The sequence below is a fragment of the Gopherus evgoodei genome, chromosome 11 (assembly GCF_007399415.2).
Source record: "Gopherus evgoodei ecotype Sinaloan lineage chromosome 11, rGopEvg1_v1.p, whole genome shotgun sequence".
NCBI lineage: Eukaryota > Metazoa > Chordata > Testudines > Testudinidae > Gopherus > Gopherus evgoodei.
Window position 1 is genome coordinate 8,498,787 of NC_044332.1, and position 16,711 is coordinate 8,515,497.

Here is a 16,711-nt window from a genome sequence, read left to right on the forward strand (position 1 = left end):
AACTATTTTGATAAAACAATAATTGCAAGCAGCCACGTATCTACTGCTTCTATAACCCACTTACTAACATTTCCATTTACCAATATACACAGATATACACACCAGTATGGAGACTTTTCTGAAAACCCCTAGTGGTTGCTCACTATTCTTAAGCTTTCTACCTTCATACATTCCTTGACATTTAAGTCGCCCCCCGAATGTCATCTTTGCTTAAGATAAATCAAAGATAATTCACCTCTATTTTTATTTTAAACTTTTCAAATACAGCCTTTTCTAAACCACCACTATTTTGACAATCTGCACTTCCATCCCCACAAGAACCCTAAATGAGTTCACAAAATGATATCTGATGTCAGAATTCATTTCTCATCATTTTTACTGCACTTTCCGCCTCTCCCCCTCTTTTTTGTGTGTGTGAGAGAGAGAGAGTGGAAGAGCAGATTGAAAGTGTTTCCTAGGTGCTACCCTTCCTCCGAAGTTGGTGTTCTTGTTTACTCCCACGATCCTCTGCATTTGTAAGAGTTTCCTGTAGCTGCTGCAGCTTCTCCTGGTTTTGAAGATGTGTCATTCGTAGCTGAGCTCGAAGGTCCTGTATTTCAGAAAGTAAGCTGTTCCTATCAGAAGACAGAAGGTGCTCTAAAACGGTCCGCTGCTGTTCTTCCTGAAAACAGACCAAGCCCATTGCAGACATTAGGGGGGTTACTTGTAAGTAATATTAAAATCCTACACATAGCCCAATTCTTCCCACAATATAAATCCTAGAGATTACCACAGGTCATGCTCCCCTATATAGTAGGTCAAATTTTATTGAAACAATGAAGACAAGTAATTTAAGATGATCAAACTCAGACCCCATTTTATTAACTCTCAAATATTTAATTAAGTAAAAGAATGCACTTTATTGGTTTCCCTAATAGGGTGATAGTTATTGCAAACTCTCTGGCCTGATGCTAACCTATTAGTGTGAAGTTATCCAAAGTCACATCAGGACTAATTCAGCTATGAATTTTGCCAAAGAAACATTTGTGTAACTAGGAGTAGATGTTGTCTGCTTTCATGTGAAGCACTTCATTCCCACGATCACAATCTCCTGAAGACCAACTGATTGGCTGATAAACACTACAATCAGCAGATCTCAATGAAATGTAGAGAAAAATGGCAGCCAGAACAAAGCCTGTATAAAAACCCATGGCTCTTAGCTTGTTTAGATTGCAGTACTAGATTTAAGAACATAAGAGATGAGACTGGAAAATGGGGGAAGCATTCGTGCACTATGCCCACAACCATGACCTCTAAACCCAGGGAAAGAAAGTGGCTGATATGTAAGTGTTAATACTCCAAGGCGGTCTTACTTGTCGTTTCACAATATGTTCCAGTTTTTCCACTAATGAACCTTCATCCCCAGAACCAGGATTGCAAAGGTGAGACTGCAAGTCAATTTGAAACATGTTCCGCTCCTTCTCTAGCACACTCTGAACTGCCTGGAGAAGTTCTCCTCGCCAGTCAAAAGAAGTATCTGAAGATTCCTACAAGAACAGAGAAAATTTATTAGCAACTAAACAAAAAACCCAGGTATTTTAAGGGAGGTACAACACACTTTATCCTGGATACCTTGTCTCCTCTATCTTCCACTTTGCTAAGGTAATCTCTCAATGACTGTATTGCATCCAGCAAGATTAGTCCTTCTTTTCGCCATCCCTCAGCCGCTGCAGACTGCTGAATGCTTTTTTGATCACTAAGAGGAAAGGGATGTTCTGACAAAGCCAGTATTCTGCGGCTGTCCTCATACACCATCTTCAGCACAGACTGAACAGGGACAAAACATTTTGTATAAACTGATGTTACAGTATCAACAGAATCTAAAATGCTAAAAGATCCAGAAAACAAATTGGAATTCATGTTTCTGTAAATTAAGTTTAAACATAAAAACATGATCTTATATTCAGAGTGTTTTCTAGCAGAAAGAGTTGTCTGCACTATTAACTTTAAACAAACAAAAAAAACCAAGATGAAACAGAAAAAAGTATAATATAGATTCCAAGTTAAGAAGAGGTTACTCACCTGTAACTGGAGCTTCTTTGAGATATGTGGTCCCTATATATATTCCACATGTGGGTGCGCATGAGTACCATACACCAATGCCCATTAACCAGCATGGTGCGTTGTGTCCCCTCATGTTCCCAGCCAAGGGTATTATATAGATAGTGTGGGTTGACGCCTCTCCAATCTCTCTCTTACTGTCCTAGAATGTAGTCCGAAGCAGAGAGGACGGAGGGCAGGGACTGAAATACAGATAGGGATTGCACATTTCAAAGAACCTCCACTTACACAAGAAAGGAACCTCCTCGTCATCTTCTTCGAGTGATGGTCCCAATGTGTATTCTACATGTGGGTGACTCGCGAGCAGTGATCAGAGCAGAGGTGAGTGCAAGGATGCCAACGGAAGGGCAATCCTCAGAACAGCCTGGCCAACCACTGTGTCTGTAGCTGCCACTTGTGCGATGACATCGTGCATTGTGAAGGTGTGGATGGCGTGCCAGGTGGCTGCATGACAGATGTCTTGCCGAGACACATCTGCTAGTGAGGCTGACATGGCAGCTTATGCTCGCATAAAGTGAGTGGTAACTCTATCAAGTGGGGGTACGGCGGATTGGTTGTAGCATTCTTGGATGCACACTGAGACTCTTTTGGAGATTCACTGGGAGGAGAGGGCTTGGCCCTTGGACCATTTGGCAATGGCCAAGAAGAGCTTCAGCAATTGAGTCCTGTGAAGGTAGAAAGCCATGAACTAGGATCCACAGGGGAGAGAGGGGATACCATAGGGAATTTGGATTTTCTGATGAAGGTGTTGAGCACTTGAAGGTCTAGAATGGGGCACCACCCTCCATCCTTCTCCGGCATGAGGAAATATGGGGAGTAGAAGCCTCATCCCCTGTAGTGAGGTCAGACAGGCTATATGGCCCTCTTGAGGTGCAGCGCATCTGCTTCTTGTTGGGGAATACATTGATGGGATGCGCCCTGGGGGAAGTTTGGGGTGTGGAGAATGAGGCAGAAACGAGAGGAATTCTGTGGCTTATCCATGATGGATGATCTTCAGTACTCAAATGTCCACAGTGATCTGGCCCCAACTGTGGGTGAATAAGGTGAGACAGCCCCCAAAGACCACACTGAGTGCCTCGGATGGCTTCGGTGGAGGATTTGTGTGCCTTCTCAAGGAACAACTTGTGTTCAAAGGGGAGGTCCTTGACAGTAGTTTGGAACCCTGGGGGAATCTAGACAATTGTAGCCAAGAGACTCGGTGAACCACGACCCTGGACGCCTGAGATTGTGAGGACATATCAGCCACGTCAAGCCCACCTTGACCACCAAGCACCCCTCGTCTCCCATTGGCTGGAATTGCTGCTGGTGGTCTGGTGACAGCTTGTCCTAATCGGTTGTAATTATTGAACTCATATTTGGCTAGCAGAGCCTGGCAACGCAGAACTGCAGTCTGGCTGAAGACTACATTTTCCTGCTTAGCAGGCCCATCCTCTTTGCTGCCCTTTTGGAGGGGCTGGGTGGAAATAGACTTCTGCTGGTGCTGGTGTGCCTGCTCTGCCACAGCATAGACCATGAGAGACTTGAGATGGAAGAGAGAACAAAATGTCTGCCCCTTTAGCAGGAACAAAATACCTCCTCTCTGCCCTCTTCGGTGTGGGGGAATAGTAGGCAGGAGTGTACCATACCATCCTCGCCAGTTGCAGAATGGCCTTGACAATGGGGAGAGCTGCCCGAGAGGGTCCCTGGAGTTAGAGAATGTCCAGGAGCTGATGCTGTATGTCCAAAACCCCCTACAGTGGGATCCCCAGGGCCATCACCACCCTCTGGAGCAAGTCCTAGTACTGATAGCAGTCATCCAATGGGGAGAGCAAGGGAGGAATAAGTGCCTAGTCCAGTGACCAGGAGGAAGCCATGGCAACTGGTGATAGCAGCTCCATGTCCTCTTCCTCCTCATAGACCAATGGCAGCCTTAGGTGAACAGAGAACAGGTGATACGACGCCAGCAGTGGTGCCAAGCAGCTGTGCCCAGTACTGCCAGAAAGAAGGGTCCCTGGGGAGTGGTGGGCCCCCCAGGTAGCAGTACCAAGCCTCCACTGCAGGATCATAGGCTGGGCACCAGTAAGGCAGCCTGGATTTCAACAGAGCGTAGGAGAAAATGAGAGCTCCAGCTCTGAGAACCCCTCAGACTCTGGAGACGGTTCTGGCAATGGGGGGAACACTGGTACTAAAGGGGTGCAATGCACTAATGGGACAGGCTTTTCCGTCAGCAGCAGCAGAGGTTAGTCCACCAGAGAGTGGAGGATGATGGTGTGTAGCACTCTGGAGAGAAGACTGGGGATATGGGAAGAGGAGGTCCTCCATTGACTACAAAGGTTCAAGGCATCCCAGAGTCCCTGACACACCAGAAGGGCCCAGGTGGCAGCCACGGGGCAGCAGCTCTGGTGGGACAGGCACTGTACATGCCAGTGACAATGCCAGCATGGATACCAGGGCAGCCATGGTAATGCTGGATCCCACTTGCAATTGGCGTTACCCTCTACCCAGAGAAGTTTGTGTGCTGGATCTGTGCACAAAAACTCTCTTCCGACCTGGCTTGACTTAGGAAGGGAGTGCTGCGCTTCTGAGCAGTCCGTGATGAGGATCTGCTCTTATGCCCATGGCCATGTTTTTTTATCCTCGTGGTGGGGCTTGTCCATCATCTTTGGAACCAACAGATCCGGGGCCTGGGAAGTGCTCAGAGGAGTGCTCACCACTGGTGATTGTCTTTGCACCAGTGGTTCTGCCAGTCCCAGATACAAATGCTCTCTCGAGTGCATGGCTTCCTCCATTAGGTATCTGCAGAGGCAAAGCTCTCGAGCTTCCTGGTTCTGGGGTGTGAACGGCACAATAGGCCACAGTGTGTTCCTCGCTGAGGCAGTAAAGTCAACACTGGTGCTTGTCACTCACAGAGAATGAGCGCAGGCAAGAGGCACAGTTCTTAAAGCCCAGAACCCAGGGCATCACCCCAGGGTGGGAAAAGGGGGAGAGAGAACTCTCCCCAAAGGGGGAAAACTATCATAATTTATCTACCTACAAAGAAACAACACCATAGACACTATCCAACCCTAATCTTCTATGATTCTCTGATACAGCTACATACAATGAAGACAAAGCAGATCACTCTCTTAGCAAAGCTAAGAGCATGAAGGAACAGGGGTTCCGACTCAGGACATGCAATGGTAAGAGGGAACTGGAGAGGCATTAATGCACACTACCTGTTATACCCTTGACGGAGAACATATGAATGTGCGGGTCATTGGACACTGCTAAGAAACACTTCCAGATTCAGGTGCATGGCACGCATGTGCACCCACGTGTAGAATACACTTAGAGACCGTCACTCAAAGAAGAATATATTTGTATTAGTATTTTTAATATGTAAAAGTTATAGAAGTTAAAACATCAAAGGCCTAGGGATAAGAAAATCAGAAGTTAAAATTCTCACACCAATCTTTATTTTGGTCTCTTATATTCACCCTCTTTAAATATATGCAATAAGACACTACGTTGCCATGTAAAATATATGCCTACGTGAAAAAAAACTACGTATTAATTGAAACAATATCTTAAATTTTAGTTTCTAGACAGAAGTCAAGGACAATATTGCCTCATCCACTCAACCTCTTAGAAGCTAGAGATGCATCTTTTTATAGAGCTCCATTCACCTAGTCAATATTTTAAGTACTATTGTTGCTATTGTGGTAGCACCTAGAAGCCCAGTCATGGACCAAGCCCTCACTGCACCAGACACTGTACAAACACATGACAAGAAGATTGTGCCTGTTCCAAAGAACTTATAATCTAAGAATAAAACAAGAGACAACAGGTAGATACAGACGAGGGTGTTACAAGGAAACAATGAGACAATGCCGGTTAGCATGAAAGACAGTGGTCATAGCAGACCAGCTGCCTAACAATTGTTACTTTTTTTGTAGGCAGAATGGAGGCAGGAGTAGATACCTCAATAGCATATGAGACACACAATAACTAGCCATAAGGGCCCTGAAAGTAAAGGCAAGTAGTTTGTTATATATAAATCTGAGACATGATCTCTACATAATGTCACAGATCCACCCTGTTTGACACATTTATCAAATAAAGACCCTGCAAGCCCCAACTTATATTGCCTGGTATTATAAACCTTGTGAAAGTCACACAGCGCATGCACATTTTCCTTAAGCATAATTTGAAGATATCAAACCCTCAGTTACCATATTCAAGTTGTCAAGTACATTTACAAAGTTTGGTGTCTTGGGCACTTTGCTACTACAATGCAGTTGCTAAACTACCTACACAGGACCTAACCCTGAAACCTCTCTTACATGGTAGTTAGAAACACTTTGCATAGATTCCTATACCTGCTGCTCAGGATGGCGTAGGGATACGCAGAACCTGTGGGTGGGTGATAGGAATGCTGTCCTTCCTGTCCTCCTCCCTCTCACCTCCTTGGGGGAGACAGGGAACTTGGTTTCAACAAACCAGTCCTTCTTGGTTGACAGCTCTATCGTGAGTTCAGACTTTGTCCCTAGGGCAGCTAACACAAAAGCAACAGCCAACTTTCCAATAATTTTCAGGCAGCATAGTGTCTACACCTAACATGAATGTCCCTCCTCCCCACTAGAAACTGTACTCTTAGTACAGCTTAGACAGATATTGTAGAATACAATTAATGGCCTAGACTAGTGCATTTTGCTGCAATGCACGCCATGTGCCTATGTGACTGAGATGAAAAACTGCACAAACTTGGTGAATATTTCAAATACAACAAAGGAAATTTCTGACAATAAACCAAAAATTATTAAAACTGCTGTCATGCAATTAATCCCTACTGTCATTAAATAGGGAGTCCAGTGAAATGAATCATGAATCTAGATGTGATGGTCTTGACTTAATTTAACAGATTACACAAAAACAGCATCCTCAAAATATTTACAGCCTTAAAAAGCCGAACACTGGTAATTGTTTCCTGTATAATTATCACACTGAAACATTTTTCTCAGTATGAATTCCCTGCCTCCAAACTATTATATGATGTTCAGATGTTTCCTTGTCTCATTCCAGGAAGGTCATTTGAAATTTAAAATAAATCCTTTTATAGATTATTTTAATTGAAAATATCCTACCCTGGATATAGAGATAGTAGTAGCTGCAACTTACTTTTGGAACATTAATATAAGCAATCCATAAGCATAAATATTTAAAACAATTAATACATGCATCTAAATCTCTAGCTCCTCTGGTGGGTCCCATGCCACTACCACTGGGGAACCAACAAAAGCTCCTGCAGCTGTGAACCTCTCTTCTGAATGAGAGAACAGGTCCAAGGAGGTAAATATCCATAACCATAGATGGCAAGACAGCCTTACCTATTCCCTTCTGAGACCTCAGCTGAGGTTGATCAATCTTTGATCTGCTAGGAGAGAGGGGGGTGGAACAGCCTGCCAGGTCTGAGGCTTACCCCAAAGTGAATTAGAAAGAGAGAAGCACAGTGAACTGCTTTTTAGGCACAGAAGCAGAACACTGGACTTGTGATGAAATCCCAGGCTATATATTTAGGAGAGCATTTAAACACCAAAACTTCAGTCCAGTCTACACTACAGGATTATTCCGATTTTACATAAACCGGTTTTGTAAAACGGATTGTACAAAGTCGAGTGCACACGGCCACACAAAGCACAATAATTCGGTGGTGTGCATCCATGTACCGAGGCTAACATCAATTTCTGGAGCGTTGCACTGTGGGTAGCTATCCCATAGTTCCCGCAGTCTCCCCCGCCCATTGGAATTCGAGGTTGAGATCCCAATGCATGATGGTCAAAAACACTGTTGCGGGTGATTCTGGGTAAATGTCGTCATTCAATCCTTCCTCCGTGAAAGCAACAGCAGACAATCATTTTGCGCCCTTTTCCCCTGGATTGCCCTGGCAGACGCCATAGCATGGCAGCCATGGAGCCTGTTTTGCCTTTTGTCACTGTCACTGTATGTGTACTGGATGCTGCTGACAGAGGCAATACTGCAGTGCTACACAGCAGCATTCATTTGTCTTTGCAAGGTAGCAGAGACAGTTACCAGTCCTTTTGTACCGCCTGCTGCTGTCATGGGTGCTCCTGGCTGGCCTTCGCTGAGGTCGGCCGGGGGCACAAAGACAAAAATGGGAATGACTTCCCGGGTCATTCCCTCCTTTATGTTTTATCTAAAAATAGAGTCAGTTCTGCCTAGAATATGGGGCAAGTGTACTAGAGAACCAGTGTATCAGAGAGCACAGCCGCTCCGTGTCAGATCCCGCAGAAATGATGAGCTGCATGCCATTCTAGGGGATGCCCCTGCAACAACCTGACCCATTGCTTCCCTCCTCCCCTAACCCTCCTGGGCTATCGTGGCAGTGTCCCTCCATTTGTGTGATGAAGTAATAAAGAATGTAGGAATAAAAAACACTGACTTTTTAGTGAAATAAAATGAGGGGGAGGAAGCCTCCAGCTGCTATGATAGTCCAGGCAGTACAGAATCTTTTCTTTAGAGATGAAAGGAGGGGGCTGATGGAGCTCAGCCCCCAGTTGCTATGATGAAGACAGTTACCAGCCGTTCTGTACCATCTGCCGGGAATGACCAGGAGTCATTCCTATTTTTACCCAGGCGCCCCCGGCCGACCTCACCAAGGCCAGCCAGGAGCACTCACAGGATGATGAGGATGACTATCAGTCATTTTGTACTATACCGTCTGCCACCGGGGAGGGGAGGGGAGAGGATGCTGCTGTTTAGTGCCGCAGGATCACGTCTACCATCAGCATGCAGTAGACATACGGTGATATTGAAGAAAGTCAAGAAACAATTTTTTTCCCTTTTCTTTCACAGGGGGGTGGGGGCGTTAATTGATGAGATATACCCTGAACAACCCTGGACAATGTGTTTGACCCTACAGACATTGGGAGCTCAGCCAAGAATGCAAATGCTTTTCGGAGACCGCAGGATAGCTGGAGTCCTCAGTACCCCTTCCCTCCCTCCATGAGCGTCCTTTTGATTCTTTGGCTTTCCGTTACGCTTGTCACACAGCACTGTGTTGTGGCCTCTGTCTATCATAGCCTGGAGATTTTTTCAAATGCTTTGTCATTTCGTCTTCTGTAATGGAGCTGTGATAGAACGAATTTGTCTCCCCATACAGCAATCAGATCCAGTATCTCCCATACAGTCCATGCTGGAGCTCTTTTTGGATTTGGGACTGCATCCACCCGTGGTAGCTGCCACTCGTGCTCATCAGAGCTGGGCAAACAGGAAATGAAATTTAAAAGTTTGCAGGACTTTTCCTCTCTACCTGGTCAGTGCATCCGAGTTCAGATTGCTTTCCAGAGCTATCACAATGGTGCACTGTGGGATACCGCCTGGAGGCCAATACCGTCGATTTGTGGCCATATTAACCCTAATCTGACATGGCAATACCGATTTCAACGCTACTCCTCTCGTCGGGGAGGAGTACAGAAACCGGTTTAAAGAGCCCTTTATATCGACATAAAGGGCCTCGTTGTGTGGACGGGTGCTGGGTTAAATCGGTTTAACGCTGATAAATTCGGTTTAAACGCGTAGTGTAGACCAGGCCTGAGTTAGCTTCATGAGAGCCTGTGGGCAATAGTGTGCTCCATATAACGGACTTCCTCTGTTTGAGAAAGGGAAATTTTTCTTAACTTCACACTCTTCTATGCCAGTTCAGATGTTTTGTTTATAGTTCCTCACATCCAACAGATGGAGACAGAAAGAAGGGTTACTTCCCTTGTACAGTAACTGACGTTTGAGATGTGTAGTCTCTATGTGAATTCCACTTGAGGTGCAATGTACTCCATGTGCCTGGGACTGGAAGATTTTTCATTAGCAGTGTTATATGTGCCCTTTTCCTCTTTGGCTTCCCAGCCAAAGGTGTAAGGAGCAGGGCAGAATGGACCAAGTGCCTCTCCAATTCCTCATCTACCACGAATAATCTTAGGATAAGGAACCAAAGCAGAGGGCAAGGAGGGCAGTTAGTCAAATACAGATAGGGATCACAGTCTTGATGAACTCCAGTTACTGTACAAGGTAAGTAACCATTCTTCCTTTGAGTGATAGTCCCTATGTGTTTTCCATTTGAGGTGACTCACAAGAAGTATTCATCAAGGAGGAGGGCGCAAGAAACTGACTGAAGGACTGATCTGCCAAAGCAGGCATCTGCTGTCGAAGCTTGCACCAGGAATGAACACATGTAGCCTCCTGTTGTTGCTCTACAGACCTCTAGCACAGGGATGTCTTGCAGTGAAGCTACAAAGGCCACTGGGGCCCTGCTCAAGCATGGGGGAGGGTCACTGCTAATTCATAGAAAAGCAGGACGGAGACTGAAATCCACTTAGTTTGTGTGAGGAGACAGCTCTTGCATCTCGTACACTTGGTAAAGGAGACAAATGGTTTTTGGGATTTTCTGAAGGATTTTGTCTTCTGTAGGTAGAAAGCCAAGACTCAGATATCCAGAGAGTGGAATTTTCTGTCCTCCCTAGTGGCATGTGGCTTTGGGTAGAAGGCAGGTAAGTGGATGACCTGGTTCAGACGGAATTCTGACATCTCCCTCAGAATGAACTTAGGATATAGCCATATATGCAGGGTCTCCCATAAGAGCTCCTAGCTCTCCTACACTCTTTGCTGAGGAACTATTTATCCCCCATCTCTCAACCAGTGGGATGCTTCCCCTCTCTCTGCAGGCACTGGAGACAGTTGAGTACTATTGCTAGTGCACTGGCACCAGATCCTGCCCTTAAGTTCCATCTATCATTTTTAATGCCTCCAACAGTGAAAACGGACATCAATTAGCACATCTCCTGCTGCAGATTTCTGCCTGTATTTCTGCAATTTTTTAGAGCAACAGGCAGACTTTGCTATCTCAAGCCTGTCTCTAGCCTTTCCCTGCCTTGGGAGTAACTGGATTTGCAAAGTGTTTTCACTCCCTGGGCCCCTGGTACAACACTTTGCTATGGGGTTTCCCCATCAGGATAGTAAAGCAGCCAAGAAAGCACCACACTAAATCACGTTTGTTCTGTGAGCCAGCTTTTTCTGGAGTCTGAGAGCAAACCATGCCCCACTGCTACCAGCTGACACCTGTACCACCAGGATGTGAGACTCAAAATCAGACTAGCATGTTGGGGCTTCACCCCACTCCAGTGAATGCAGCTGTGACTCCACCATGGAAAGGCAAGACAAAGGGCAGTAGACCTCCTTCTGGAGAGAGCCAAGGGAAAGAGAAAGATGGGGAGGAGGAGGATGACGACCTTATTGCAGCCAGCTCAAGAGGTAAATGATTAATGAACATACATGGGGTAATGAACTGAGCAGTTGAATCATAGCTAACTGCTTTACATAATTTATATTTCCTAGTGTTCTGGTTTAAGATGAAAGACCACAACCAATTCCTAGTACACTGGCTTGCTACCACATATTACCTTCAGTTGTGGTGAAATAGTTTCTTTTTCTGTCACTGAGTCCATTGCATCTTGAAATATTCCACAGTACTGCAGATAAGCCAAGAAACTAGCATCCAGGTGTTCACTAGTTTCTAGCTCCTGATTCAGTTTAGCTGCCAAATCTGAACTGGCATCTGAAAACAGACACAAAATAGTATTAGATTAAACAAATCTGTTGTAATGCAACCATAAAAGGAGTGGACACAAAAGAGTAGATTCCACAGTCGAAAGTTAGAGATGCAGTTGTAAGGTTCTATAGAAGAGATATGCCTTGAATGATTAATAACTACAGATTCCTTCTGGCTCTCAATAATTAGAAAACATGTCCACTTCTATTTATGCCAAAACAGAATCCACCTAAGAAGATAAGAAAATGGTTCACATCACGTGAGATACTTTGTCTAAGGAACCTACAGATCATCCAAAGTCAGGAGTTCATCTCTCCAAAAATAGAAATAAAAATGGCTAAATAAAAGTATTGTTAATCCTCTAGGCAAGAATCTCTCATAATCTGCATATGGATAAAACTCTCTAAACAGACCTCCAAGAAACCATCCTGCTTTACTACGCAAAGTGGCCCACTGCACATTGTGAGTGGGATACCAGCAAATTAAGCAAACTAGATATGACTGGCTGTAAGACTGAAGGTCAAATTGGGCAAACTGCCTGTTATCCCAAGAAATCCAAACCACATGTCTTTATCCCAAATTACAAACTAGACATAGTTTTCCTTGTAAATCAAATATACCACGGATAATCTGTCCTTCTCCCCAAACTAGAAGTGCACATTTACTTGCCTTCTGAGTCAAATCTACATACTTCAGTATGTGGATGATATCTCTTGTTCTATTTTAAGTCATAAATAATGTGAAATGCTTATGCACAACCAAAGAATACATGGAGTATATCCTCCAAATTTAGAAGATAAGGGATTTTGTTGGTTTTCACTGTAAATGATTGTTGTATTCTAAAAGTATTAATTGTTTGACTCAAGGCAGAAGGAATGATGGAAGATATAAAAACCAGGGTATAACTTTGGAATATTAAGAGAAATAGATTAAAAGGGGGGATCTCAATTAATAGTAGGGTCTAACAATGAAATACAACCATTGAAATGAATCAAATGAAAAAGACTCCAATAAGAAAAAGATCAGATTAAAGAAATTTGTTGTACATCAAAATCATCTACTGGATACCAATGGAAGCAACAGAGAAACTAAGAGTATGTCTACACTGCAACATAAGCCCAGGGTTCACACTCCAGGTTCAGTCTAACCCCCCTTCCATCCAGGTGTGGATAATCCAAGCCTGAGTCAAGTCATGACCCAGGGTTCAAGCCCTACTGATTTGCAGTGTGGACATAGCCTCACTCGACTCATGCTCTGGGAGTTCGCCAAAAGTATCCTACGGACCAACTTTCTTTGTCCTCTGGAAAGTCCCGTTTTTTTCCAACTGCACCATGAACATAGGGTTAAAGTGGCCACATTTTGGGAGGGTGCTAGGAAGTCTCGAATATGGGTGGTTGGACTTCTGCATGCATAATGGAGTGTAGATACTGGAGCTCCAGGTTGGGACTCGGGTTCAAAAATTCCTAACTTGGAGTTACAAATAAGCATATACCCTCAAGCCCTAGGTTAACAAACCCTAGTGTCTGCTAACTTGTGTTCTAGTAACCCTGGGCTTATATTGCAGTGTAGAGATACCTCTGCGAACTGAAATCTGAGTATGCACTTGACACATGTCCAACAGGAATCAGAGGGTGGACCCCTCCAACAAGATATGACACAAGGGTACATAAACTGAAGTCATCATGCACTCAAGAGAGGTGACTGGACCCAATAAGAAGCTGCAGAATCCTAAGTATGACTGACACCTGGACCAGCCATGTGGAAAGAACTCTCCCCCATCACAGGGTTAACAGGATAAGAAGCGGTGAAATTTCGTTTTAAAGATTGTGTTTCCCCTTCTATAATAAAAATAACCGAAGGTTATTTTTCTGAGCCTAGACTCGCTAATGAGACCTGAGGCAACCATAGTTTAGATTTTAACTCCTTTATAAATTCAAGCGAATTGGCCTAGAACAATACCTTTTAAGCAATTACTTTTAATATTCTAAACTTGTCCCTTTTGGACCAATCCAGTCAAAGAGTAGTAACCTCCCTCTTAAAAGTACCTAAAAAGATAAGGGCATCCTCAGAAGTCCAATAAATGTGTTAGGAAGGGCAAATTTATGATTATAAGTAAATGTAATGAGAAATTTTGGCAATTTGCATTGTTCCTTGATATAACAACTGCTGAGACTCAGCTCTAGCCTGTGATAACTGCTTGCAAAACTATTGTGGTTGTCAGACACAGCTAGAACATTGCTTGTTGTCTGCACTTCAGTGGTGAACTGCTGATTGTATACTAATGTTGTTCTGGATGAATTAATAAATTGTTGCTTTGTTAAGAATAAGCTAGTGTCTTGACTGGAAAAAATACTGTGCAAGTTAAAAGCTGATCTGAAAAGAACCCACCAGTAAAACTAGAATGCTAACACTCCTTGGATTCAATAAAAAGGGGTTATTCTATTCACACTTATCCAACTGGCAAACCTAAATTGTTAGGTTTCAGCTTTAAAATGTAACTGGCACCCTGGCAAATTCATTAAAATGTATCCCCTTTCACACTTACATAGGTAAATCCCTAAGCTTCACTGCAGGGGTTCCCAAACTTGGTCAGCGGCTTGTTCAGGGTAAGCCCCTGGCAGGCCGCGAGACGCTTGTTTACCTGAGATTCCATAGGAATAGCCGCTCACAGCTCCATGCGGCTGCGACTGAGTGAACCAAGTTTGGGAACCCCTGCTTTACTGGTATAAGCAAGTAACTGAGAACCCAAAATTACTACAAATGATTTTAAATATTTCAGTCTGGGAGAACCAACAACCAAATATAAGTTTCATTCAGGGTGTTTCTAGATTAGAAGAGAGTATGAGGATTGGGTCAGGGTGTATTAGCCAGCTCCAACCTAATCATGACCTTTTCCCTACCATAAATGCAATTTCACATCCTTTTCCTCAATTTAGCTAGTTGAGTTCAACCCGGGATGTCTCAACCAACTGAATCAAAGTGAAAAGTGTTAACTTGCTTCTATGCTAGGGAAAAGGTCATGATTAGATTGTGACTAGCTAAAACACCCTGACCTCTTTCTAGCACAGACAAGATAAGATGACATGGGAAGATACCAAGATATTGTTCATTAATTCAGTATTCAACTACTTTTCTAAACAGAGTCTCAATATCTGAAGTAGGTTATTTTCTTCACCTCAAAGACTTTGGGTCTCACTTACTGAAGTTATCATACAAGCAAAATGAGTTATGCATTAACTAATAGAAATTAAGACTCACTGCTGACATATCCATCGCTTGCCCCCTCTAGACCAGACATTGTTGATCGTAGGTCATCTTGTGAATCAGACGGAGTTAAAGTGAAGTTGTCAACATCTCTCACCTGTTAAAAAAGTATATACACAACATGAATCAGGAGTCATTTCTGGTCCTAATGGATCCAGCTGCACCCTCCTTACTATTTAAAACCACCACTAAATGACTAAGTTATTACAGAACGTCATCAAATCAGTTATTGCCATAGTTAAGGCTACGTACAGAGTTCCTTTGGAAGCTTCTCCCACCCATTTTCACTTATTTCTAATGGTCATAAAAATTTCCCTTTAGGGCTGAAATTTTCTATGCTTGGTCATAGCCAACATGTGAATTTTGGGGGAAAACCCTTCAATTACCTTTTAGTTATGGGAGAATTGGGGAAACTATAATAAAAAGATATTTTTACTCTCCTGTTACCCAAAATGCTGAACAAAATGCCTTCTTTTTGTGAGGCAGAGATGATATGATAGAAATTACAAGTAACTGAAAAAAAATCACCTCTGATGACACTCAGTAGGGGTATTAGCTGAGATGTGATCAGTCCCTAGTGAAATCCTGCTCTCTATGTGAAGACAATTAGAGTAAGGCAGGTTCTATATTCTTCCTGCCAGGGGCCAGATAATGGCAAGGCTACTCTACTCCTAAGACAATCTCATGAGTGAAATTGTAAAATGTTTAACTGAAATTTCACATGTAAAGTCTTTGGAATTGTTGCAGGATTCACCAAATTTTAAACTTTCATTTAAAGAAAAACTTATTTTTCTGCTGGCAAAAAGGAATGTTCTGCTGTGTAATTACCATTCACTTATTATACATTCAGTTAAGTATTAAATCTTTATTAAAAACCCAAAAAGCATTCCAATGCTTATCAGAGAGATTGTTGATGAATATTTACAAGGAAGAATGGTCTTATGGGTATGGTACTGGACTGGGACTCAAGAGGTCTCAGTTCAATCCCCAGTGTTGACACTGGCATTCTGGGTGACCTTGGATCCACCAATCTGAATAGACATTGGATCAGGCTTTCTGTATCTCAGCCTCCCATCTGCAAAATGGGGATAACATTTCTTTTCTGCCACCCTTTGCCTGACCTGCCTTGTCTATTTAGATTCTAAGCGCTTCAGGACAGCAACTCTTTCTTACTAGAGCATGTACAGCATGCCTACCATAATCTATGTTGGAGCCTTTAGGCATTACTGTAATATTATCAATAATGAATTATAAACTCTACGAAAGGCAACTTCCTGCAGTAGTCGCAGCTGAGGCTGTGACAGGTTGTCTCATATTGAGGGCTGGGTCTGTGATGAGATTTCACTGCACTGAGTGGTGGGAGGGAAGTATATGTTTATCAATATCACACTACAGTTTCCAATAGACTCTGTACATTACAACTCAGTAGATACATAATTATAACCACTCCTCCAAGAAGAAAGCATGAATACATATAGAAGGTAATATATAAGCTATTTAGAGCAGAGTCTTTGTCTTTTAACGAAATTGCACAGAGCCTAGAACACTGCTGGCACCACTAGAATATAAATAATACTGCCTTTAACAGAATCAATTACCATGGCAATTTGGGAAGAGACTCCTCAAACAAACCTGTCTTTTAAAAACTGAGTAAAAATAGTCACATGCAGACAATGGTTGCAGTATGTTAAAGACTCCCATGACAACAGGTAAACATTTCTTTGAGTGCCATTGATTACAAGAGAAATTTCATCCCAACAGTCACATTAC

General features: G+C 43.3%; 1 protein-coding gene across 2 annotated transcripts in view; it reads right to left on the bottom strand.

The window, feature by feature from the left end:
• The window catches only part of PCNT (pericentrin), a 276,563-nt gene that overhangs the window by 48,516 nt on the left and 211,336 nt on the right, over positions 1-16,711 (bottom strand). For both annotated transcript variants that reach the window (XM_030581110.1, XM_030581111.1), the window contains 5 exons: positions 14,936-15,038; positions 11,529-11,683; positions 1,612-1,806; positions 1,353-1,526; positions 466-661 (listed from right to left, as the gene is read on the bottom strand). In XM_030581110.1, the coding sequence (XP_030436970.1) occupies positions 466-661; positions 1,353-1,526; positions 1,612-1,806; positions 11,529-11,683; positions 14,936-15,038 (823 nt within the window). The remainder of the gene's footprint in view (positions 1-465; positions 662-1,352; positions 1,527-1,611; positions 1,807-11,528; positions 11,684-14,935; positions 15,039-16,711) is intronic.